Source organism: Poromitra crassiceps (assembly GCF_964638095.1).
Source record: "Poromitra crassiceps genome assembly, chromosome: 9".
NCBI lineage: Eukaryota > Metazoa > Chordata > Actinopteri > Beryciformes > Melamphaidae > Poromitra > Poromitra crassiceps.
In genome coordinates this window covers 52731135-52755719 of record NC_139630.1, presented here as the reverse complement: position 1 = coordinate 52755719, position 24585 = coordinate 52731135, and the positions used below count along the sequence as shown (strand labels likewise).

Genomic DNA, 24585 nt, shown 5'->3' with positions numbered 1-24585 from the left:
ACTAAGCGGGGACGAGATATGAGAGTTATGGCATTACCACACAAGAACAATGTGGTTCTCCAGGAACAGTGTTCAAGGCTTCAAGACTTACTGTACACAGCACAGAGTTCAGGGTTCAATGCTCAGGAGAGCAAGCAGTTAGTGGCTGTTACCACCATATGCCAACACCATACGCCAAAGCAACGCTCAACCTACGCTCAACCTATGCTGAACCCACAAGTTTCATTTAGACGTCCTTGTTAACAGGCGAGGCAGTTCACACCACCCGCGCACGTGTCACGCTGAAGCCACACTCGCGCCTTGCTCAAGCGATCGTTCAGTATTCACGCCTATATTTTCAAGCGTGATGCGTGAAGCTTGAAGCTGCCATGCATGAAGTGAGGAAAGGAGAGTGTCTGGTGTGAATGGTTAGACGTGAGCTCACGTTCAGCGCGGGTCAAGCATCAGTTCTGCCTGTGGTGTGAACAAAGGCTTATAGAAGCAGCTACAGGAGCAGACCCCGGCCCCAGAGATGTGATGGGGATGAGGAAGCGCGATGTGGTTCTCCATGCTGGTGTCCAGTCCAATATGTTATGGAAAAGGACGAGCTGCATAACCGGCTACAGAACCAACTGCTAGTGGTGCTATACGCTGGAGTGATGAAGAAGGCCGGTGGATGAAGAAGGCCAGTGGTCAGGAACATGGAAAGACAAAACAGGCATAACTGGTGGCGATGTGCAAAGTGGCACCCAGTCAGCAGCACATCAGACGAGCGGCTAATGATAGAGCACAGTGCTCTAGGACCAGACCATCTGGTTCAAGAGCAGGTAAGAAGGTGGGACCTTGACTACGTTCTGACAGACGTATCTGAGACAATGCAAGCTAAGCAAACCACTCAGAGAGACTGAGACAGTACGAGCTCCAGCGGAGCAGAGACCGCAAGCTCCACGAGGAGCACCAGCGGGACCACCAATGAATCTAACAAATGAGGACTTTGGTGGGACTCGATCATCACTGGCTGCCTCACAAGCAGCCAGGTCCTGCTGTACCTCTACTAGAGAGAGAGAGAGAGGGAGAGAAAAAGAGAGTGTGGGTGAGTGAGTATGTCTTTTTAATGCAAATGTATAGTCATATCAGCTTTCGTGGAAGGTCACTCTAAAAGAGCCGCTACCACCGGTTACACACACACACACACACGCACACGCACACGCACACACACACACACACACACACACACACACACACGCACACGCACGCACACGCACACGCACACGCACACACATACATACACACACACACACACACACACACACACACACACACACACACACAATAACAATATTTGCTTCTAATTGACACAATAGCAATATTTGCTTCTAATTGACATTGATATAACACTGAGTGTCTTAACCTAAACCTGTAATACTTGGTTGCAGCACATTAAAAAGAAATACAAGCTCCACTAATTAGCGAATTAGCGAGTCTTTTCTTTGAGGAGAGTAGAGGGAGGAGTAGTGTAACCTTCCCGGCCCAGCCCGGCCTTCCCTGTTATTACAATAGCCATTACGTAATGTAAGGAGGCACCTGAGGCTGTAGGCTAATGCTAGTGTCCACACAGCCTCCATAGACTGTGACATACTATACTCTTGCAGGTATGAACTCATGCTTTTGTCTAGCATTGTCATTGTCCCCTGTGTGTCAGGATGGAGACTACTCTACAATATAGACAGGTTTTAGAGTTAGGCTCGACGGACACAATTTCCTACAAGCCACATTGTCGAGACTGTTTACATGTCTATTTAAACCCGACAACAAGATGTTTCTTGGTGATTGAAACAACCAGTCAGACAACGACGTCATATACGACGTCGATGTTGGTGTTGCAGGTGAAGGGTTGGCGTTTCAAAGTACGAGGAGATATGTGGGGCGGGGTCGGTTGCAAGTCAACATTGCATCATCAGAGGCAAAATGCTTGTGTGACTACATGGACAGGAATGCTGGTGTGGCTAGATTCATATAACATGCATGGCTCATCATGGTGTAGTGCAGTGGTTCTCAATCATTGCTGTGCCTGGTCACACAGTACATCAAATTAACTGATTGTAAATATCCGATGATGGTACAAAAAGAGATCCGGAACATAGTTGTGGTGGGCAACATTGTAACTTCATTTTGAGGAAATACGTGTAAGATTAGGACGATGTAGTTGAAGTTTTGATTGTTACATGCAGCACGTTTGACATTATTTTCAATTTAAATTCAATATGTACTACTTGAGCTCATTACTCATGGTGGACCAAGTGACAAGCATTGGCATATGGGAAAGTCAATTCATAACGCGGAGAAGGTAACCTTTGCTCCCCTCTTCCACTGGCACCATAAACGGACCCTCTGTGAGCTAACATGACAAGTCAAGCCATAAAGAAATGCTATCGAAACGGAGTGAGGAGCACGATTGTATAATTGGAGATATGACAAATGCTCTTGCAGGTAGAGTCCACCTGTTCCTGTTCATGGCTGAGTCTGTCTGTTGGTCCAGTCTGGGTCAGGGGGACTGGTTTATTTTGGTCTGTAGTTTTCTGGGACAGATTGACCTCTGTGGAGAGACCTGATGCTGCACGCACACCTCTGCATATAGAGCTTATTCGATTGACGTAACTCGCGTACGGGCACGCCCACCGCCTCCATGTTATTGACATAGCGCTGCAGCTCTCAAGTGACAGCCTATGTGAGAGCAGCGTTTATAGGAAGCTAGCCGCCGTTAGCGTTACCTGTATCGTTCCTGTTGTGTTCGCGGATGGTGACCTGCGTTAGGCATGGCTGTAGTAATGACAGCAATAAAGTCCCCGTGGTTTGTTTCTATCTCTGCCGTCCACAGACGTGAAGGGAGCGAGACTGAGGACAGGAGAGATGTGTGGATAGTTAGGAGAGACAGGTGAAACTTTCCGACAGCTCCTCACAGCAAAGTCTGTTCACCTCGTTTTTTCTTTTGTTTATTATTACAGGCATTAACGGCAGCATACAAGCAACAACTCTGGTTTTTTTATTGCTGTCATCACCATCGCTATTTATTGTAATGGAACAGAAACGACAATAAGGCTGTTATACTAGTTGTCAGCTGCAGCAGCGCTGTGCGTGCACTGGATAGTATGTCAACAATATGGTGCCGTCCAGGGTTAGCGAATAAGGTCTATAGTGTGCACTTTTGAATGTGTGTGTGTTGGTGCATGCCTGTATATACACTTCTACTTGGTTGATTAAATGTTAATATCATACTGTTTTGACCTCATTCACCTCCTGTGGTGGAGCTTGACCTGAAAGTGCTGAGTCACCCCGGGCCTGATACAGTGACAGTAATCAATAATCTAGTTCTGAGCTGATGAGAAACACTGCAGTGCACTGGGACAGATCCCATGAGAATATGGACCATAGCCTGCAAAATATTCCTTATGGCCCGTTTTGCTGGCTGTAAGGCTGCATTGCAATGGCCCTCAATTAAGTTTTCTCCATATTACTCCCTCTCATACCTGCCCAAAGACAGCTTATTCTATTCAGTCTTATAGCTTGTCTCTTTCGATCGCTTACGTCTGACTCTCCCTCGGTTTTATAAGCAACAACACACAGAATCGTTCTCTCTGTTTGGTGGAAGTATTCAGATCTTTTACTTACAGTAAGTACAAGTTGAAATACAACCACCGTATAAAATAGCTAGGAATCGAGTATACTATATTATCGCCGATACTAATGTATATACGGCCGATATCAATATATCGCTGCATCCCTACTTACAATAATCTATTATAATACATCACAATTTATGACTTGTATTAATAATCTGAATCTGCAAAGTAACTACTAACTTAAGTTCCCAAATAAAGGTAGCCTCTGAAATGTGGTGGAGTAGAAGTATAAAGACGTAGCATAAAATGGTAATACTCAAGTGAAGTACAAGACAAGTACCTCAGAGTTGCGCTTACGTACAGTTTTCGAGTACATGTACTTACGTAGTTACTTTGCACCTCTGGTTGCCATGTGTGTCCGAGCATACCCTAATGACCTGTATAGTAGGAGTCACTTGGTGAAGACACGGGCACACACCAGCTGGAGGACAGACTGGATGAGTTCACACAGAAAGAGGGATTTCCCCAGGCAGCCAGAGCTGACATGACAGTCTGGCAGCTCACACTGGCAGCAAGGCCTGATTTGCATAAGCTATTCAGCAAGTGCTGCTCTTGACTCAGCAGTTACAGGATCAAAATGAAGAAGAAGAAGAAGAAGAGGAAGAAGGAAATGTTGCTAGGAAGAACAGAATATCTGATGAATTTCTGTTGGGACTGTCAGTCAGACTCTTTCACATTCACAGAGGAGAATAGTTCTGGAAGGACTTTTTATGACTTCTTACTGGGAATTATATTACGTCCTGCATGGGATATAGTCAACAAAGCAGTAATCAGAGGTGCAAAATATGTTGAATATATGTTGAATATACATGTCTTCTGTCTGTCTCCCAGTGTCATGCTGTTGACGCGTGTCTCCTGTCCGTCTCCCAGTGTCATGCTGTTGACACTTGTCTCCTGTCTGTCTCCCAGTGTCATGCTGTTGACGCGTGTCTCCTGTCTTTCTCCCAGTGTCATGCTGTTGACGCGTGTCTCCTGTCTGTCTCCCAGTGTCATGCTGTTGACGCGTGTCTCCTGTCCGTCTCCCAGTGTCATGCTGTTGACGCGTGTCTCCTGTCCGTCTCCCAGTGTCATGCTGTTGACGCTTGTCTCCTGTCTGTCTCCCAGTGTCATGCTGTTGACGCGTGTCTCCTGTCCGTCTCCCAGTGTCATGCTGTTGACGCGTGTCTCCTGTCTGTCTCCCAGTGTCATGCTGTTGACGCGTGTCTCCTGTCTTTCTCCCAGTGTCATGCTGTTGACGCGTGTCTCCTGTCTTTCTCCCAGTGTCATGCTGTTGACGCGTGTCTCCTGCCCGTCTCCCAGTGTCATGCTGTTGACGTATGTTGTCTCCTCTGTCTTTCTCCTTGCAGCCACCCGGCCCAGCTCCGCGGGCTCCGGACAGACGTGCACCCCCACCCTGACCCCGTCCCTGACCTCCTCCCTCACCCCCACCCCTACCGACACCACCACCAGCAACAACAACGCTGCCACCAAAACAGGTAGGACATGCTGGGGTTGCAGTGATAACGCCACTTTTGGTCCAAAGCAGAAGTTTACTCTTTGTTTTCTGAAAGCCAGAGCGAACTAAAAGCACGCGTTGTCTCTTGTCTCTTGTCAGCGTGAACATGGTCTTTGTACAGTGTGTACTTTCATTGTGCTTTGTGCTGCAGACTCGTTGCTCTACAATAAGATCGATGAGAGACAGAGGTTGGCCCGCGAGCGGCGAGAGGAGCGCGAGAAGCAAAATGGTGCGTATCCTGCCACTTTCTGTGTGTGTGTGAGAGAGAGAGAGAGAGAGAGAGAGAGAGAGAGAGAGAGAGAGAGAGAGAGAGAGAGAGAGAGAGATTGATTATTTGGATGCCTCTCTCTCACTCTCTCTCCCCCTCCCACACTGTACATGGTGGCTGCTGAGTGTGAGTGTGACTGGTAGCTGTGGTGAAGCGCCCGTGTGCCTACTAGCCATTACATAAAGTCCAGGCCCGAGCCAGAAAGACACCCCTGTTGCCATAGCGCCCTGGTTACATAATAGCCAGGGCCATGGGACAGGGTTTAGGGAGGCTAGTGTGTCGACAGTGTGCTTTTGTATGAGTGTGTGTGTGTGTGTGTGTGTGGCATACAGCAACAGAGAGATCATAGAATGTGTTTGCATGCGTGTGTTTGTATCTTGTTGTTGCTGATTTAGAAGTGTGTGTGTGTGTGTGTGTGTCGTCTGTGTGTTTGTGTGCATGTGTGTGTGTGTGTGTGTTCATACTAGCATTGTGCTGTGGTAGTACCCGTAGCCGAGGGATTTGCTTTGTGTTGAGGGCTAAAGCCGAGTCACATGACCTACAGCTGACCCATCACACTGCTGCTATAAGCCTGTGTGCGTGTGCGTGTGCGTGTGCGTGCGTGTGCGTGCGCAGATATATACACGTGACTTGTATGTTTTTTTTCTTCAGCATGTGTGTCACTACATATTGTATCTCCTACATTTGTACTCCTACACTATATTGTGTGTATAGCTGCACAAAGGGCAGTTTAGAGTACAGCCATGTACATGTTGTACATGGCTGTACTACATAGCTGTACCACATGTTGGTTGCTACCTACCATGATCATATTCCATCGTTGATGTCCATTGAACAATAATAATTGACATTCAGAGATGCAACAATTGTGTGTACAGCGTGGCACAATGTCAATAAATGACTGATGATGTCACAGTGGTGAGGTCATAAATAAAATGTACAGTTCTAGATGGCTCCGCCTGGTGACCAAGTCACTAGCATAGTGATGTCATAAATCACTGATGTCACAGATGATGTCATCAGTGATGTCACTCAATCAATGATGTCATCATTAAGTGATGTCATCAGTGATGTCACTCAAGCAATTCTGATGTCATCAGTGAGTGATGTCATCAGTGATGTCACTCAAATAAATTGTCCCTTCGTAAAGCCTCTGTGTTATTGTAAGTCGCTTTGGATAAAAGCGTCTGCCAAATGACGTAATGTAATGTAATGCCTCCGGTTTAAGATGCACACACACATTAGTCGGTGATGTACTCTGAGCATTGAACTAGAAGGGTATGAATTAAACTTCATTAATAGAGCCAATAAAAAGGGAGGTGGGGCAGCTTTGTATATAGATAAAAGACTAAAGTATAAGATCATTAACCGCATGACCGCTGCCATTAATGATGTGTGTGAATGTATCTCAATAGAGATTATCATGGAAAAAAAGAAAAATATCATTGTCAGCTGTGTTTATAGAGCTCCCAACACAAGTGTAGAAACTTTCAAGGAAGTAATGGAAAGTATGTTTACAAACATTGAGCAGAAGGTCACTTTTATTTGTGGTGACTATAACATAAATCTATTAAACCCAAATAATCTACCATTGATTGATGAATTTACTGCTGCAATGTATAGTATGGGCCTATATCCGATCATTACTAAACCCAGTAGAATAACATCCCATTCAGCTACAATTATAGATAATGTATTTACTAATAACCTGGAAGACAATATGACCAGTGGACTACTACTAAATGATATAAGTGACCATCTGCCAGTGTTTGTTATTTATGATTGTGAATATAAAAGGCCTAAAAAGGAAAATGTAGTAAGACAGAGGAGAATAAGAACGGAGAATACCCTTGAAGTATTGAGATCTGAACTACTGAGACAGGACTGGAGAAAAGTATATGAAGCAGTGGATGTTGATCCTGCTTATGACTCTTTCTTGGAAACGTTCTTGACCATATATGATAAAAGCTGTCCAATGCAACAAAGCAACCATACATTTAAAAGCTCTGAAAAACCATGGATCACAAAAGGACTACTAAATGCCTGTAAAAAAAAGAACACCTTGTACAAGGAATTTATAAAACACAGAACTAGAGAAAAAGAAACTAAATATAAATTATATAAAAACAAATTAACTGATATCCTTAGAAAATGTAAGAAGGATTATTATAATAGAGTGTTAGAAAATAACAAAGATAATATTAGGGGTACATGGAATATATTAAACTCAATTATTAGAAATAAAAAAACTAGCTCCTACTTCCCAGACCATTTTATAGAAAATGGTAAAACAATCACTAATAAAAAGGATTTGGTGGACGGCTTCAATAACTTCTTTGTAAATGTGGGGCCCCGACTGGCGATGGAAATAAACCCTCCACAAGGGGGAGGTGTTGAAAAGTTCCATGGAGACAGGAATCCAGCCACCATCTTTTTGAGAGAGACAAATAGAAATGAAATTATTGATGTGGTCAATAAATTTAAGAATAAAACGTCTACGGACTGGAATGGTCTCGACATGACCTTAATAAAGCAAGTAATTGATACTATCGTTGACCCCTTATCATACATCAGTAATCTGTCATTCAACTTGGGCTGCTTTCCTAGCAAAATGAAAACTGCCAAAGTGACACCAGTATATAAAGCAGGAGAAAAAAATATTTTTACTAACTATAGGCCAATCTCATTACTCTCCCAGTTTTCTAAAATTCTGGAGAAACTCTTTGTTGCACGGTTGGACAGCTTCATTGAAAAATATGAATTGCTTACAGACAGTCAGTATGGCTTTAGAACAAACAGGTCAACTGCCATGGCTCTAACGGATTTAGTGGAAGAGTTAACAAGTACAATTGACAATAAGAAATATGCAGTGGGTGTTTTCATTGATCTGAAGAAAGCGTTTGACACAATAAATCATGATATTCTAATACAAAAACTAGAGAGGTATGGGATCAGAGGGGTGGGGCTAAATTGGCTAAAAAGTTACATTGAAAATAGAAAACAGTTTGTACAGGTGGGCATTACAACATCTTCTCCCTTAGACATTACTTGCGGTGTACCACAAGGGTCGATTTTAGGACCAAAACTGTTCATACTGTACATTAATGATATATGCAATGTTTCAAAAATATTGAAATATGTCATTTTTGCTGATGACACAAATATATTCTGTGTAGGTGAAAATCTTCAGCAGCTGTTAGAGGCTGTCACAGTAGAATTGGGGAAGCTAAAGTTGTGGTTTGATGCAAATAAACTATCATTAAACACAAAAAAAACTAAATTTATGATCTTTGGCAAAACTAATAAACATCTGAATACTCCCGTAGAATTAATGATTGACAGTGTTAAACTAGAAAGAGTACATGAGAACACATTTTTAGGAGTAATAATCGACCACAACTTTAGCTGGAAACCACATATCAGATACATCAGGTCCAAGTTAGCAAGCACTGTGGGGATTCTATGTAAAACAAGGCACTTTTTGAACACCAAATCATTGCAAACACTGTACTGTACACTCTTCTTACCATACTTGACTTATTGTGTTGAAGTATGGGGAAACACCTATAGAAGCAACTTACAGACAATATGCAACATGCAAAAGAGAGCAATAAGGATAGTGAATAAGGTAGGTTATCATGAACACACAAATGTACTGTTTCATAAATCAAAGATGCTGAAGTTTTGGGATCTGGTGGAGTTCAAAACCGCCCAAACTCTGTATAAAGCGCGACATAATTTACTTCCTGGTAATATACAAAAACAGTTCAGTGATAGAGAAGGTGGTTATGAGCTGAGAGGGAGATTAAATTTCAAACAACCAATTGTTCATAGCACTCTGAAGAGCATGTGCGTATCTGTCTGTGGTGTGAAACTGTGGAATAAATTACCTGACGAGATCAAAGAAAGTAAAAATCTTGTGCAATTCAAAAAAAAGTATAGAAACATTATTCTGGAGAAGTATAGACGTGATGGTTCATAATCAGGACTTATGGGTCACTTGTATTTCCTGAAGTACCTTTGGTATTAGCTATGTATGGGTAATTATATGTATATGTGGTAGGTAGCCTATGTGTGTATAGGCATGTATGATTAATTATGAGCATGTGCTATTTGTGTGTGTAACTCAATGCATGTATGTATCCATGTGTATGCATATGTACTGCATATGTTTACATATAACGTAAAGGAATAAGGGTAAGGGCATTTAATAAGCTAGCTAGCTTCAGCCCTAAAACCCTTTCGGTCAGCCTTATGTATCTTTTGTTTTTTTCTGTTTTTTTTTCTATTCTGTGAATATTCTTTCCTTTCTGATCGAAATAAACTAACTAACTAACTAACACTCTGACAGACGTGAAAGAATGGCTATTCTAGCAGGTCATGGCGACTGGCCGGTCCACGATGCCACCGAGGCAGGAGACCTGGACAAACTGAGGACCCTGCTTCAGGAAGAGCGCTTCAGAAGAGCGCTTCAGAAGGCAGATGAATGAGCGGAGGAGTGTGTACCACGGCACCCCTCTGAGGAGCGCAGCCATGTCAGGTCACGCTGCCTGTGTGGCCTACCTGATCACCCAAGGAGCCCAGGTAGACCTATCTCATAGAATAGGGTGCACACCTCTCCACTGGGCCGTGGTCAACGGCCACCTGGACTGCACCCGGGTCCTCCTGGAAGCTGGGGCCGACCCAACATAAGAAGCGGCTCATGCACCCTGGTCTACTGTGCTGCCTTCAGCAGAAGGATGGACATACTGCAGGAGCTCATCAGGTTCCGTGCCGCTGTTGACATAGACGGCGTTCACACCCTCAAGAGGTCTCCTCTACATCAGCACCGCCCGCCATGACCTGGACTGCTTCCGCCTGCTGCTCCAGGCTGGCGTTCTGACCCGTGACGTGGCCTCTAGCCTGCTGGAGGTGGTGCTGCGTAACGGGTGCCAGGTGGCCTTCGTCCAGCTGCTCCTGGATCACGGCGCCGACCCGGCCCTGGTGAGGAAGCAGGCACAGCTGGAGGAGAGGGTGGATCGTGAGGCACTCAGGGTCTTTCTGGAGGGCAAGAGATGCAGTCTGGTCCACGTGTGTCGGATCCGGATCTTCCAAGCGCTGGGCACACATCGCACACATCGCCTGAACCAAGTCCACACTCTACCACTACCACAAGTGATGAAGGACTTCGTGCTCCACCAAAACTGACTTGAAGGACTGCCAGTTTATTTATTTTCATTCCCAGATTTAGTTCTTCAGTGACTGTGTTTCAACAAATCCAGGAGCAGAGATTAAATACATCAGCATACACCACCTGTAGCCAATCCTGTGTCCGTGTGTGCTTCATGTGGTTCATCATCTCCACAGTCCCCATCTTAGAATTGAGCGCAAAAATTCTAGTTATCTTAATAACGCGAGGTAACGGTTCAGTTAGCTTTGCACAGAAACAGCCGTTAAAATTACTTTTTACTTTTATACTTGATTACATTTCAGAGCCTGTAATTTTGTACTTTTACTTGAGTAAACAAGTTGAATCAGTACTTCCACTTTGACGAGTCTTTTTTTACACAAGTAGCTTTCTACTTCTGTAAAGAATGTGTGTACTTTTCCCATCTCTGCCTATTCTCGATTAGAAGTAGCTACGTTACGAAACTTGATGGTGGGCTAGAGTGGTGTGAAAGGGTGTATAAAGGTATATTGGTATTGATCAAAAACAATGGCTTGTATATCCGCAGTCCTAGGTTTCACGCAGGCACAGAACGTCTGTGCTAGTTGACTCTTAGTTCTTTGACATTGGTTTGGTGTGTGTGTGTGTGTGTGTGTGTGTGTGTGTGTGTGTGTGTGTGTGTGTGTGTGTGTGTGTGTGTGTGTGTGTGTGTGCGCGCCGCGCCGCATGCTCCTCAGCTGCCAGGGAGGCCCAGTGGCAGGAGCGTGACGAGCGGGCCCGGCAGCACTATGAGAAGCACCTGGAGGAGAGGAGGAGACGGCTGGAGGAGCAGAGGCTGAAGGAGGACAAGAGGAGAGCCGCTGTGGACGAGAAACGACGGCAGAGACTGGAAGAGGACCAGGTGTGTGTGTGTGTGTGTGTGTGTGTGGCCGCGCAGTGGGCATAGTATACTTGAATATACAGTATGTTAACGCATCGCACACCTGCTACACCCCTTACTCACACTCTTAACTTACTCAAGAGATTCAATTCATTCACGATTTTTTATTTTTTATTTTTTTATTGTCACTCCGTAGTACAAGTGTGAAATTCTTGTGCTGTGGACTCCGTTTACAACATAGTACAAATATAACAGGGCATATGAGTGCAAAAACAACAAGAGACACAACAAGCAATAAGGCAGTAGAGTGATAAGACAAGTCAGAGACAGTGGCATATTCACTGCACATAGGTGCACATGTCATGTGCATACTTTGGACGTACTTAAAGGAACACTCTGCCCATTTTCAACCAGCTTTGCATCATTAGAACATCAGTAGTATATCAGAAAACTGTAAACTGTTTTGAAGTCTGTCATTTAATTTGACAGTTATTGAGTGTTAAAGTGTGGACCAGTGACATCACTGGTCCACACTAACTCAAATTAATAACTCATTAACTCAAATCAACTCTCAATAACTGTCAAACTAGATGAATGACTTCAAAACCGTCATCTAGTTTGACAGTTACTGAGAGTTGATTTGAGTTAATGAGTTATTAATTTGAGTTAGTGTGGACCAGTGATGTCACTGGTCCACACTTTAACACTCAATAACTGTCAAATGAAATGACAGACTTCAAAACAGTTTACAGTTTTCTGATATACTACTGATGTTCTAATGATACAAAGCTGGTTGAAAATGGGCGGAGTGTTCCTTTAAACATTTTAAATTCGACGTATTTGACGTACAGGTGCAAATAGCATATACCTAATTAAACATACAATTAAACATTAGACATACATAATGGTAGCATCTACAGTGCGGTACAGTACAGTACAGTCACACACACCTACCACGAGATACACACACGCACACCGGCAATTTTCTCCTAATCCCATGCGACGCAATGGCTGCACTGTCAAAGTACTCTTCTAGAATCTTCCACTAATAATATCCTCGTGAACGGGCTAATACTTATCGACGGTTAGTGAACCATTGACATGCTCGATGCTGCCTCCCTGTGGTCATTTGGAGTTTGAACTCCAGTGGGCAGCTGCTATCTGCACTCTTATGGCCCCATTTGCACACACAGAGATACACACATATTGCTGGAATAGCTCTAGGCAGATAACCAAGATGCTGTCTTTGATCATTATTTAGTTTGTATTTTATTACACATTGCCATCATATGTCATTCAATTACACCTTGCCCTGTTCAGGTTATATGCATTTTACTCTGTCGTACATGTACCACAGTATGCCAAGTACTATTGATCACACATTTATGTATATTGTGTTTCTGACTGTTGCTTTCATTTGTGCCATTTTGCTTCTTCAGTTAAATGGAATGCTCGGTAAAAGGGAGACAAAATAGTCACCACAAAATGTGTGCAAAGCACAGCTAGCGTGCAAGAAATGCACCTGGTGAAATAGTGCTGATACATTATACGACCGCTCAATAACACTGGAGCGACACTTGATGTTGGTGCTGATGTTACTGTGGCTGCAGGCTCGTCATGAGGCGGTGATACGTCGAACTCTGGAGAGGAGCCAGAAGACCAGACCCAAAGCCAACCGCTGGTCCTGGGGAGGAGCGATACACATAAACACACCCAGCACACCAGCCGGTACATCACACACACAACACGCTCGCACGCGCACGAACACACACACACACACACACACACACACACACACACACACACACACACACACACACACACACACACACACACACACACACACACACACACACACACACACACACACACACACACACACACAAGGCGGTGCTCCAAAAAATCGATTCTTGAAAGGATTGCGATTCTTAATGCCACAATTCTTGGATCGATTCCAAACTCCCAAGAATCGATTCTTCTTCGTATTGTATTGTATTTTTTTTTTTATTATTATTATTTTTTAAACAGTGCACCTGAACCCAACATGCAAGATACCGGCTGAATAAGTGTCCAAATGTTCATGTCATTTGTGTACTGTACTGCCACGGTGCCACCACCTCTTGCAACTCTGGTTAATGTATTCCCCCCAAAATCTATAAATCCTTCTCAAAGTCTACAGATCCCCCCCAGTCTATAAATCCATCTTATCTGAAGAACATAAGGGGGAATTCCCCACTAGTTTGCAAAATGAATTTAGGCCCTGACTGTAATACTTCAGAAGTTGAATTTGAAGTTCAGCATGAATACATTTGTCATTGTTTGTCTTAGATTTACCTTTGTGTGTTATTGCAATATAAAACTACATAATTGAGAATCGATTCTAGATTCTGGAATCGAGAATCGTTGGAATCGAGAATCGATTCTGGAATCGGATCGTGACCCCAGGAATCGGAATCGGATCGGATCGTGGCTTAGCCAGATCGGAGCACCCCTAACACACACACACAGACACACACACACACCTGCTCATGCAAAGGTGCACACATGCAGTCCACGCATAGCTACATTATGCTCGCACTCAGTCGCTAGGCTATGTTGAGATGCACAACTTTGCCTTTCCTCTTTGGACTATATTATGCTGATTCATCAAGTCTCCCACCACCCACCCCCTGCTGTTGCCATAGTGACAAAAGAGTCTGTGTATTGTATGGTTTTGATACCTTCCTGATGACTGGCAGTGTGTCTCTTTGATAAACATGTTCTACTGTATGTCCGCCTGCATCTGTGTCACTCTGCCATGTTGATGTTTGCACTTTCAGTCACGCTGCTATTGTTAATGCTGACTCACCCTGCTCTGCCTCTTTGTCTCTCTCTCTCTCTCTCTCTCTCTCTCTGTCACTCACACTCATTCTCAAATTATCCCTTGCCTCTCTCTCTCTCTCTCTCTGACACACTCTCTCTCTCACTCTCTCTTTCCGTTGTGCTCGATCTCCCTCCCTCTCCTCTCTCTCTCCTCTCTCTCTCTCTCTCTCTCGTCTTTTCCCCTCCTGGTCCAGGTTTTGTCGAGTCGGCTTTCTCCTCTCCACTCGACCTTGCAGGGCTGGAGCACATGCAGAGTGCTTTCAGCCGCTCCCGCAGATACGGGCAGACCTCCCAATGTGAATATTATAGTAGTCAGTTATGCAGCTAGCGTTAACACTGAAACTGTATGACACCATTTTAGCACAATAGTGTAGATGTAGGCCATTGTGAATGGCATGAGTAGCGTTGTTTTTTTTTGTTTTGTTTTTTGCACGTAACAACAGTCCAGTATGTGACTTGAACTAATTTCCCAAAAACTAGAACCTTAGGAGCCTCCACTCAACCATTTGGACTTCATTGGTAGATTACATAGGACCCATCTAGTACTAATTCCTGTTTCTAAGCGTTTTTCCCTCCTTTAGCTCGTCTTTCCATCTAACGTGCCTGAAACCACAACTCCTAGACTAGAGAGTAACCCTTCAAAGAGAAACCAAACGACTGGCTACAGCTCTCTCTTTTCTCTCTCTCTCTCTCTCTCACCCCTCCCTTTCTCTGTGCGGCGCTCAATCTGGTGTGTGGTTGATCGGTTGATATTGTGCTGCCTGTCTTGTTTGTTTGTAGATGCTGACAGGCGGTCAGTGTCCACGATGAATCTGTCCAAACACGCAGACCCAATCATTACCAAGCGCCTCTCCTCCTCCTCCGCCACGCTGTTACACTCGCCAGACCGAGGTAACCACAATGAACACTGCACCCAGAACTCTCGTGATTATCCGTGGCGATATCTGCTGGTGATGTCTGCTTTTCATTGCACCTAAATGTCATGTGTATCTTTTTGTCAGCTACAGTCTTGTGTGACAGTGTCTCTTTTTTTATTTTTTTTATTTTCTTTAATAAATGTGATTTAGTGGGAATTATAGTGACTTTTATGGGGAAAAACATGGCACCACCCGTTTAAGTACACTTTTAAGGGCTAATTGAACAAGTGAAATGATAATATATTTTATGTATTCTTCGATGTTCGTATGTCGCCGACAGCCTTACGGATGAGAACGGCATCTTCCCCCGCCATTAGCAAAGCTCAGTCCAAACCCCGCCTACACCAGGGAAAGACCGCCGCCCACAAAACCACAGGTGTTTCTGGGAAACCGTGGCAGTTTGGCCCCTTATATTGATCACATTACCCTCATCGTGCTGCAAGCCGAACAGATCATGGGCTGGAAACTGTTGAGGAGTTTTAAAAGTAAAGAAACTATGACTCTCCCTCATATTGTCTCAGTGAAATAAAAAATAAATCTACGATCCGCTAGCAACATTAGCAACATTTATTTCAAAACTCAAGTACGTACATTGGTTCATATTGTTGATCTGTATAATCCTGCTCCATCTCCATGCCTTGTAAGTTATGGCAGCAAAGCTTTGCACCTTAAAACACATTTCACTGATAACATTTTGTCTGGCAAAATTTTGACTCATAAGTCCTACTACTTTATGGCATGTTGTGAAATTTTCAATATGATTATCAATTCCACTTTTTTTTTTTCCTGATTTCCCCCCGTTTTTCTCCCCAATTGTACTTGGCCAATTTCCCCCTGCTGCCCCGGTCACTGCTCCACCCTCTACCGATCTGGAGAGAGCCGTAAGACTAGCACCATGCTTCCTCCGAGACATGCGCAGTTGCCAGCCGCTTCTTTTCACCTGACAGCGGGGAGCTTTACCGGCAGGACGTAGCATGTGGGAGGATCACGCTATTCCCACCAGTTCCCTTCCCCCCGAACAGTCACCCCGACCGACCAGAGGAGGTGCTAGTGCATCAATTTCACTAATATGTCAGTCAATGGATGTGTGTGCACGCGCACGCACACACACACGTGCACTTGTGTGTTTCATTGGAGGGATCAAGATTTTTTTTCTCTTTCTAGCGTGACCCCTTTCTCTAATCCAGCCTAGGATAATCTTTGTGTTTTTGTGGGAACACATAACACATACAGTAATTATGGACCTAACACACAAACTTGCAATAATGACGAGGAAACAAACCGTACAAACTGCCAAACTGCCAAACCATGAGTTGCTTGAGTACAGTGTACGGTACCTTACAGGTTCTTCCTTTATGCAGTTTCCAGCCCAGATGTGTCTTCCCCCTTAAACCTGCAACCAACCTGCTTCTTCACCAGAGCTACAGTGCTGAACATGATGCCTGACCCATGAACTGTCTGTTCCAAAATGTCAAGCAGCAAATCATCAATCTATCATGAAGATCAACAAATTCTTGCACTGCCCAGCTCTGGTCAATAAGTTACTTTTAACAGTATGAACAATATGCAAATATTCCAACCCAGGTACTAAGAACTCTGCATGGACATACAGTATATAAGACTTTGATTTACTTGCATAATGAGCTTTCAGCCCCTCTTTAATTATCGCCAGTTATTTGATTAAATGCTGAGGTAATTCAAATGTCAGCCAAAGTATTTTCTTGAGATACAGACGGGCTACTGTCCTTTGTTCTTGCACTGTTTATTTGAATGTGCTCCTCCCCCGTGTTTGCTCCTGGTTTGCACGCCACTCCAGGCTGTTTGCTCACTCTCATATTAAACAGACTGCTGCATGCAGGTGTAACATGGCAGCCTGTGCATGCTGCATGCAGGTGTAACATGGCAGCCTGTGCATGCTGCATGCAGGTGTAACATGGCAGCCTGTGCATGCTTCTGACTTCAATCTGGCTCTGGCCTACACTGCTGTGATGCACAGTGAGAGGGCAGGAATGGGTGACAGATGCAGTAATTATGCATAATTTCAAAATCCGCTTTAATGGGTCGTTTTGGTTTATCAGCAGCTGCTTAATGTAGTTTTGCAAATTTTACCGTGTGTGTGTGCGTGCGCGTGTGTGCATGCGCGTGTGTGTGCATGTGTGTTCAGGCCTGCGCCGTCTGCCACTGTCACCGTGGGAGAACTCGATGGTGAACCGCCTGCAGCAGCCCACTCACTCCTACCTGGCCCGCAGCCGCAGTGCCATGAGTCTGTCTGGAGATCAAACAGGTAACACACACACACACAGCCCCTCCTCCCCCCCCCCCTCCCGCCACACACACACACACACACACACACACACAGCCCCTCCTCCCCCACGCCCCCCGGCTCTCACAGTCAGCAGAGCGAGGAAAACACACAGGACACTCTATAGCTCAGAGACGTATTTATGCAGTTTGTATTTTGGACTCTTGAGACCAAAACACTTTTGCATGCTAATCAGGATTGGCCCGACTTAAAGCATTACACCGTCTGAAACTTCACACACACACACACACACACACACACACACACACACACACACACACACACACACACACACACACACACACATACATGTACATACACACACAAATACACACATACACACACACACACACACATATACATGTACATACACACACAAATACACACACACACACACACAAATACACACACACACACACACACACACACACACACACACACACACACACACACACCTCTAAACAAGTGAGCTCTTCAGGAAGGTTGCCCCTATCCTGCCCGGCCTCCCCCTGTTGTTGCCACGGCAACAGTGTGAGTTCTCACATTGCAATTTGAGTGTGTGTGTGTGTGTGTGTGTGTGTGTGTGTGTGTTTTGGTTTCAGTGTGTTATCTTGGTCTTAAATCTGTGTACTACTCAAAGCTTCATATATCCTAAAAGCTAGAAGAGACCAGTCGATATCTGTGAACATGCACAAGTTCTCTCAGGAAGCCAGAAACCAGACAGATCATTACTGATTAGACTGCCTGAGGGACCTTGAATAATGTATGTATTAAATGCATTTACAGTAGAGCTGCAACGATTAATTGATTAATCGATTAGCCTTTCGACAGAAAAATAATCGACAACTATTTTGATAATCGATTAATCGTTTTGAGTTATTTTTTTATTTTAAGAAAAGAAAAGTCCAAATTCTCTGATTCTTAAACGTGAATATTTTCTGGTTTCTTTACTCCTCTATGACAGTATATCTTTGGTTTGTGGACAAAACAAGACATTAGAGCAGGGGTGCCCAATACGTTGATCGCGATCGACCGGTCGATCGCGAAGGTAGTGTGGTAGATCGCATGGCATTGAGGGGGGAAAAAAATAAAAAAATTTTTTTTACTGATTTTCCACTGTTTTTCCACTGTTTTTCCACTGTTCCACTGTTTTCCACTGTATACTCAGTGTATATATATATAAATAAATATGTTTGGTAGATCACTTTGACTTGGTCATTTTAAAAGTAGCTCCCAAGCTGAAAAAGTGTGGGCACCCCTGCATTAGAGGATGTCATCTTGGGCTTTGGGAAACACTGATCGACATTTTATAGACCAAACAACTAATCGATTAATCGATAAAATAATCGCCAAATTAATCAATAATGAAAATAATCGTTATTTGCAGCCATAATTTACAGCAGTCAATCAACGATGTTGACACGGATTTTCTTGAAACTGTCAGTGTGTTTGTGTGGAACTGTTGTGATCTGAGTGAACTGTTGTGATGTGAGTGAACTGTACTGATGCGAGTGCCAGACTTCTTTCAACATGATGCAGCATCTCTTTGTTGGCCAACAGCTCTATCTGGCCTGTTTCCACTTATCACTGCTCAAGGGAAGTTGGCCTTTCTCTGTCTCTTGCTTTTTGCCAGCTCACCCACAACACACACACACACACACACACACACACACACACACGCTCTCTCTTTTCCTGTGTTTTGCACTAACAAATACACACCGTCCGCAACAGTGTGTGAAGGTAGAGTTTTGCGCATGTGTGTGTTTTGCTGCATGCTTAATTCATATTGAATAATGTCTCTTGCTGGTGATTGATGCTGGGTCTGATGCGTGTGCTACAGTATCAGTAGTCTGGACTAATGAGTGTGACACCCTGGAACACTTCCAACACTGGGGCCTTTTCACCATGCCAATGTGCATGCCTCAAAGACTAATAGCAAAGAGAATAGAAGGCAAGGGACAAAACTCATTGCACCGATAGGACAATGGCACAGAACCATCCAGCCAATCAGAGGCGGAGTAGGGCTTGCCAAGAAACGTGGTGCTCCCCATGTTGTAATGGAAAGAGCTGTTAGCTTTCAGTTCTTAAAATGAAAGTTATTTGCTAATAGTACAAAGTGCACAGATATGACATATTCCATTGAGCTCGTCCTGTTAAATGGGAAGCTGAATGAAAGTTGTTTAATCTATTATCCTTTAACTCCTAAACTGACAATATAGCCTGAGTAAATCCTCGGTCTCTTAAAAGCAAAGCCTATTAATTGAGAACATTCTGGTGTGCGATGCCTCAGTGATGGTTGCAGTATCCTTCAATAGTTGTGCTTCCAATCAGTAGCGCTAATGCATTCTCTTTCTCTCTCTTCTTCTCTCTTTTTTCCCCCGGCAAACCCCTTTTCATCCTTCGTTCCTCCGCCGGTCTTCAAACCCTTCCTCCTCCTCCTCCATTTCCTCCTCCTCCTCCTCCTCCTCCTCCTCCCAAACCCCCGGCGTCTTCCTTCCTTTCATTCTTCATTCATCTGAACATCTTCCTCCTTGCTGATCCTTCGCTCCGTGCTCCTGTTGCCCTAACCCTCGCCGGCGCCCGCCTAACCCTAACCCCCGCCCCGCCTCCAAAACACCGCGCCCCCTCCTGGTACATCACGGTAGCCATGCCTGTGTGTCCTCGCTCAGTGTCCTGCCAGCCCATGGGCTCCATGTCCTTCAAGGCCCTGCAGGCTCACCCGCCGCCCCACTGCCGCAGCCAGGAGAGGAGCGTGGGCAGGGAGACGGCCGGCGCCCCCCGCAGGAGGACCACAGGATCCACGCAGGTAGGTGATGTCATCAGCCTGCGCCCGCGTTTCGACCGAGCCACGAGGGAATTACCGTCGCCGAAACGTGAAGAAGTTGAGACGACCGTAAGCTGTGACGTCACGTCATCAACCAGGGTCTTGTGCTTACACGATAGACATGCTAGGAATCTGTGCGTGCGTGTGTGTGTGCCTGTGTGTGCATGTGTGTGTGCATGTGTGTGCATGTGTGTGTGCATGTGTGCCTGTGTGTGTGCATGTGTGCATGCACGATTGTACGTACATAAGTGCCTCACTACTTCTTGCTACTCTTTCTCCAATTCATTCTCCAAGACATGTGAGCTGGTCTGAGTTAACGAAGGTTGATTTAGTTTCACTTGTGACAATGATTAGAAGTTCCTTAATGTTGATGTGACAGTAACAGCCTTGCAACATGAGTACCAGAGGTTACGCAGTGCAGAGGAAGGCCATCTCAGACTAATCCTGTTACGATATTATTCTACTGTGCCGATTATCCCGTGCCTCCCTAAGGACGTAAACTACAGAACTATTTTGGTAGTGCTCTGCTACTGCTGTAAAAAATGAAAAAGATTCAATTGTATTTTGATTTTTTTGTATCCAATGCTCTCTCAATCTATGACACACTCTTAATCAATTCCCACGTCTTTCTCCCTCTGTCTGGCTCTTTTCTGTCTCCCTCTCCCTCCCTGCCATTGGTCCACAGCAGAAGGACCGCGACTTCGCCAGGAAGTCATGGAGCAACCTCTCACTCCCATTGGCTCCCACTCTGTCTCTGCCCCCCAGCAAGCACTCCTTATCACCAGGCAAGAAGAAGAGCAAAGTAACAGCACCCTCTCCTGGCAGGTAGGAGAAACACACCCATGACGGCTAATGGCATAATGAGGAGGGTGAGCAGATTTCGGTTACGTGTTGAGGATTGGAAATCGGAAAGAAATTGCTTTATTAGGTACAAAGGGTCTGTGAGAGCTGTTGTTTTCAGGCCACTTTTGTTTCAAAAGTTATGAAAGAAACACCATTTCTCCAGTGGGGGCATGGAAAGGTCTGTAAATAAACAATTGAAAAGTCTTGACATCTTTTCATCACTAAACTGAGATGCTCCATGAAACAGTCAAAATACCACATCACTAGTAACTCCTAGCAAAACATGTCCCCTGATATTCTGCCCGGTATCCTGCCGCTAAACGGCTGCTTCTCCTCCTGCACACAGACCTCCACAGAAGACGATGGGGCGCCCCCCGACCCCCAAGCTGCTGAAGTCTCCCGGGGCAGAAGACCCGGGGAACCTGCGTCCGCTCAGGGTCACACCGGAGGGCCCCCGCCCCTCTCCGGCCCCCAGAGCCCAAGGAGAGGCGGGAGAGCAGCTCCTCAGCCCTCCCCAGCCTCGGCCTCAGCCGCTGGGCCAGAACAAGCCCAGTACTGAGGAGACGACACCAGCAACACCAGCAGCCAGCGGTCAGTTACCCCTCTCCCACCCACTTTACACCTGAATACAACAGCACCCAATGATTGAGATCACAGATTGTATTCAGAGTCTTTAGGACAGAGCAAAAACGCATCAAATCCAGGTGGTCAGAAACACATTTGGCCCAGAATTACTCAAATCTTCAGTGGGTAGAAAGTCAGTTTGATAGGTGCACGGCAATTTGCTTGACCATGCTAAGTGTGTACACGCATGAAAGCCTTTAGTAAATCAATGTAGAAGGAGTCTCTTGCGCTTCAGCCCCTCCACAGTGGGAGGTCGGTGCTCTCAGAACAGGGCGGTATGATAAAGTAAAGGAGGATTCTGGAGCACAAAGTGATTTTAATCAGGTGCAGAGCATCTTCATCAGAGTCAAACAATGAAGGCACAGAGACAAGTGGTTGAACCTGAATACTGTTGAACCAAATAAACTCAATGAAGAACTAAGCCTCTCATGTTTTCTGTGATTTGTACCTTGCTAATTAAGAGGAATTTGCTGTTATGTTGCTATCTTATTATATAGCTTACTGCCTATCTTGTTGTTTGTTGTGGGTTGGCTGTTATTTCGTGTGCCTTCCCCTGTTTGAGTGCTGCATATGTATTGGCTCATTGAGTGATACACCTCCCACCCTTATTAGCCAATGACAGACTGTGGGGTGTACTGGGAGGCTTTTTAAACCACTTGTCTATGTGCCTTCATTGTTTGACTGTGATGAAGACGCTGTGCGTCGAAACGTTAGTCACTGCACCTTATTAAAATCACTTTCCAGTTAATTGAGTGCTCCAGAATCCTCCTTCCTTTAGTAAATCAGTATATGCAATGTGTCTCTAATCCACATAGAGTGACTATGTAAATCAAAATAAATGTTGTACAGATCCAACCAGGAAGTGCATATAAAACAACAGGATGCAGAGCACAGATGCGAACATCCTTAATTGAACAAGCAAGATGATGTGTTTACTGATTAAAAAAAAATACATATTAAGGAATTGACATGTAAGGGGAACATCAACCCATAAATAGTACTACTACACCTCTGATTAAATGGTTCATCGAACAGAACTAATGTTCTTGTGTCCCTCTGCTTTGACCGACTGCTTTGAAGAAGCTTATCAGATTTGATTCTGTTGCCTTCCAGAGTCTCTAAGCAGTCCCCCGTCCCACAAGCCGTCTGCGGGCACCACAGACCCAGAGGAGGCCAGTCGGATCCTGGCCGAGAACCGACGGCTGGCCCGCGAGCAGAGGGAGAGAGAGGAGGAGCAGCGCCGCCTACAGGAGGAGCAGCAGAGGTACATGCTGCTGTATGTGAGTGTGTGCGAGCGTGATAGAGAGGGTGTGCACGGGAGAATGTGCACCTTTCCTGTCTTGACTGCAGTTCATTAATATACTGTGTGTGTGTGTGTGTGTGTCTGTGTGTGTCTCGCTGCAGACTAGCCCAGGAGGAGATGGCTCGCCGTAAGGCCGAGGAGCGAGCGAAGAGAGAGGAGGAGGCACAGCGCCAGGAGGTGGAGAGGAAGATGAAGGAGGAGGAGGAGAGGAAGATGAAGGAGGAGGAGGAGAGGAGGGCCGAGGAAGAGAGACTTCAGAAAGAGAGAGAGGAGGCAGAGAGACTCCACAAACAGGTCAGCGAGAGCGGACACGTGTAGAACTAAAGACTGTACGTCAACGCCAAAGAACTTACATTGCCAAGAGGTGAAAGCTAATAGGTCGTTCCATTGCAACATCAACGCGCAGCAGCAGAGCTATGCCTCCACCATTTTGGCCTGAAGGGGACTACTGTAATGATGCGAGTAAAACGTCCTGCCTACAAGGTGCTGTACAAACGTACCTCTACCCAAATGGCCTGTGTTCCTCCTGGTCATGGTGTGTCTCTGTCATGTTCTGTACTGTTGTCCCATTGACGCAACGAGGCATTTTCAGTCCAAAATGGCGGCAGCACTGTTGTCAAAAAAAGCACCAGAGATTTGTCTCTTGGCTTTTATACTCTTTGTCAACGCTTCACAATTGTATAGTGCAATTAACCGTGTGTGTGTGTGTGTGTGTGTGTGTGTGCGCGCGCGTGTGTGTGCGCGCGCGTGTGTGTCACAGAGAGAGGAGGAAGAGTCTCGGCAGAGAGAGGAGGCGGAGCGACTGAGGCAGGAGAGAGAGAAACACTTCCAGCAGCAGGAGGCTGAACGCTTGGAGAGGAAGAAGGTGACACACAAACACACACACACGCAAACAAACACGCGTTGCTCACAACAACAACAACAACAACAACAACAACAACAACAACAACAACAACACAATGTTGTACAGAGAGTGTAAATACTGCTTCATCCTCTCTTATCAGAGAGTGTAAATACTGCTTCATCCTCTCTTATCAGAGAGTGTAAATACTGCTTCATCCTCTCTTATCAGAGAGTGTAAATACTGCTTCATCCTCTCTTATCAGAGAGTGTAAATACTGCTTCATCCTCTCTTATCAGAGAGTGTAAATACTGCTTCATCCTCTCTTATCCACCAGCGTCTGGAGGAGATCATGAAGAGAACAAGGCGTTCGGACAGAGCAGAGAAGGTATAGTCCAGAAGTAAAGAGGAAATAAAAGGAAGTTAGGAGATATCTGACTAACCAACACTGATATACCGTGTTTGTCTTGACCCTCTTTGTTTTTTTCCCATCTCTAGAAAGTTACTCCTAACCGGAATGGAGACAATGCAGGTAACTTTGATCATCTCCATTTTGTCAAAGAAAATAATGTTGACCCTTCAGGATTATACAGGCTGACTGCCCCAGTTTAGCGGTTTGTG

General features: G+C 45.0%; 1 protein-coding gene across 4 annotated transcripts in view; it reads left to right on the top strand.

Moving 5' to 3' along the window:
• The window catches only part of map7b (microtubule-associated protein 7b), a gene marked incomplete at its 5' end in the record, with an annotated part of 45591 nt that overhangs the window by 17123 nt on the left and 3883 nt on the right, over nucleotides 1–24585 (top strand). For 3 of the 4 annotated variants that reach the window (XM_083642696.1, XM_083642693.1, XM_083642695.1), the window contains 14 exons: nucleotides 5006–5134; nucleotides 5306–5383; nucleotides 11306–11469; nucleotides 13059–13176; nucleotides 15091–15201; nucleotides 17392–17511; nucleotides 20199–20335; nucleotides 21039–21178; nucleotides 21543–21787; nucleotides 22934–23084; nucleotides 23225–23417; nucleotides 23884–23988; nucleotides 24302–24352; nucleotides 24463–24496. In XM_083642696.1, the coding sequence (XP_083498822.1) occupies nucleotides 5006–5134; nucleotides 5306–5383; nucleotides 11306–11469; nucleotides 13059–13176; nucleotides 15091–15201; nucleotides 17392–17511; nucleotides 20199–20335; nucleotides 21039–21178; nucleotides 21543–21787; nucleotides 22934–23084; nucleotides 23225–23417; nucleotides 23884–23988; nucleotides 24302–24352; nucleotides 24463–24496 (1776 nt within the window). The remainder of the gene's footprint in view (nucleotides 1–5005; nucleotides 5135–5305; nucleotides 5384–11305; nucleotides 11470–13058; nucleotides 13177–15090; nucleotides 15202–17391; nucleotides 17512–20198; nucleotides 20336–21038; nucleotides 21179–21542; nucleotides 21788–22933; nucleotides 23085–23224; nucleotides 23418–23883; nucleotides 23989–24301; nucleotides 24353–24462; nucleotides 24497–24585) is intronic. The other variant, XM_083642694.1, reaches the window with a different exon arrangement.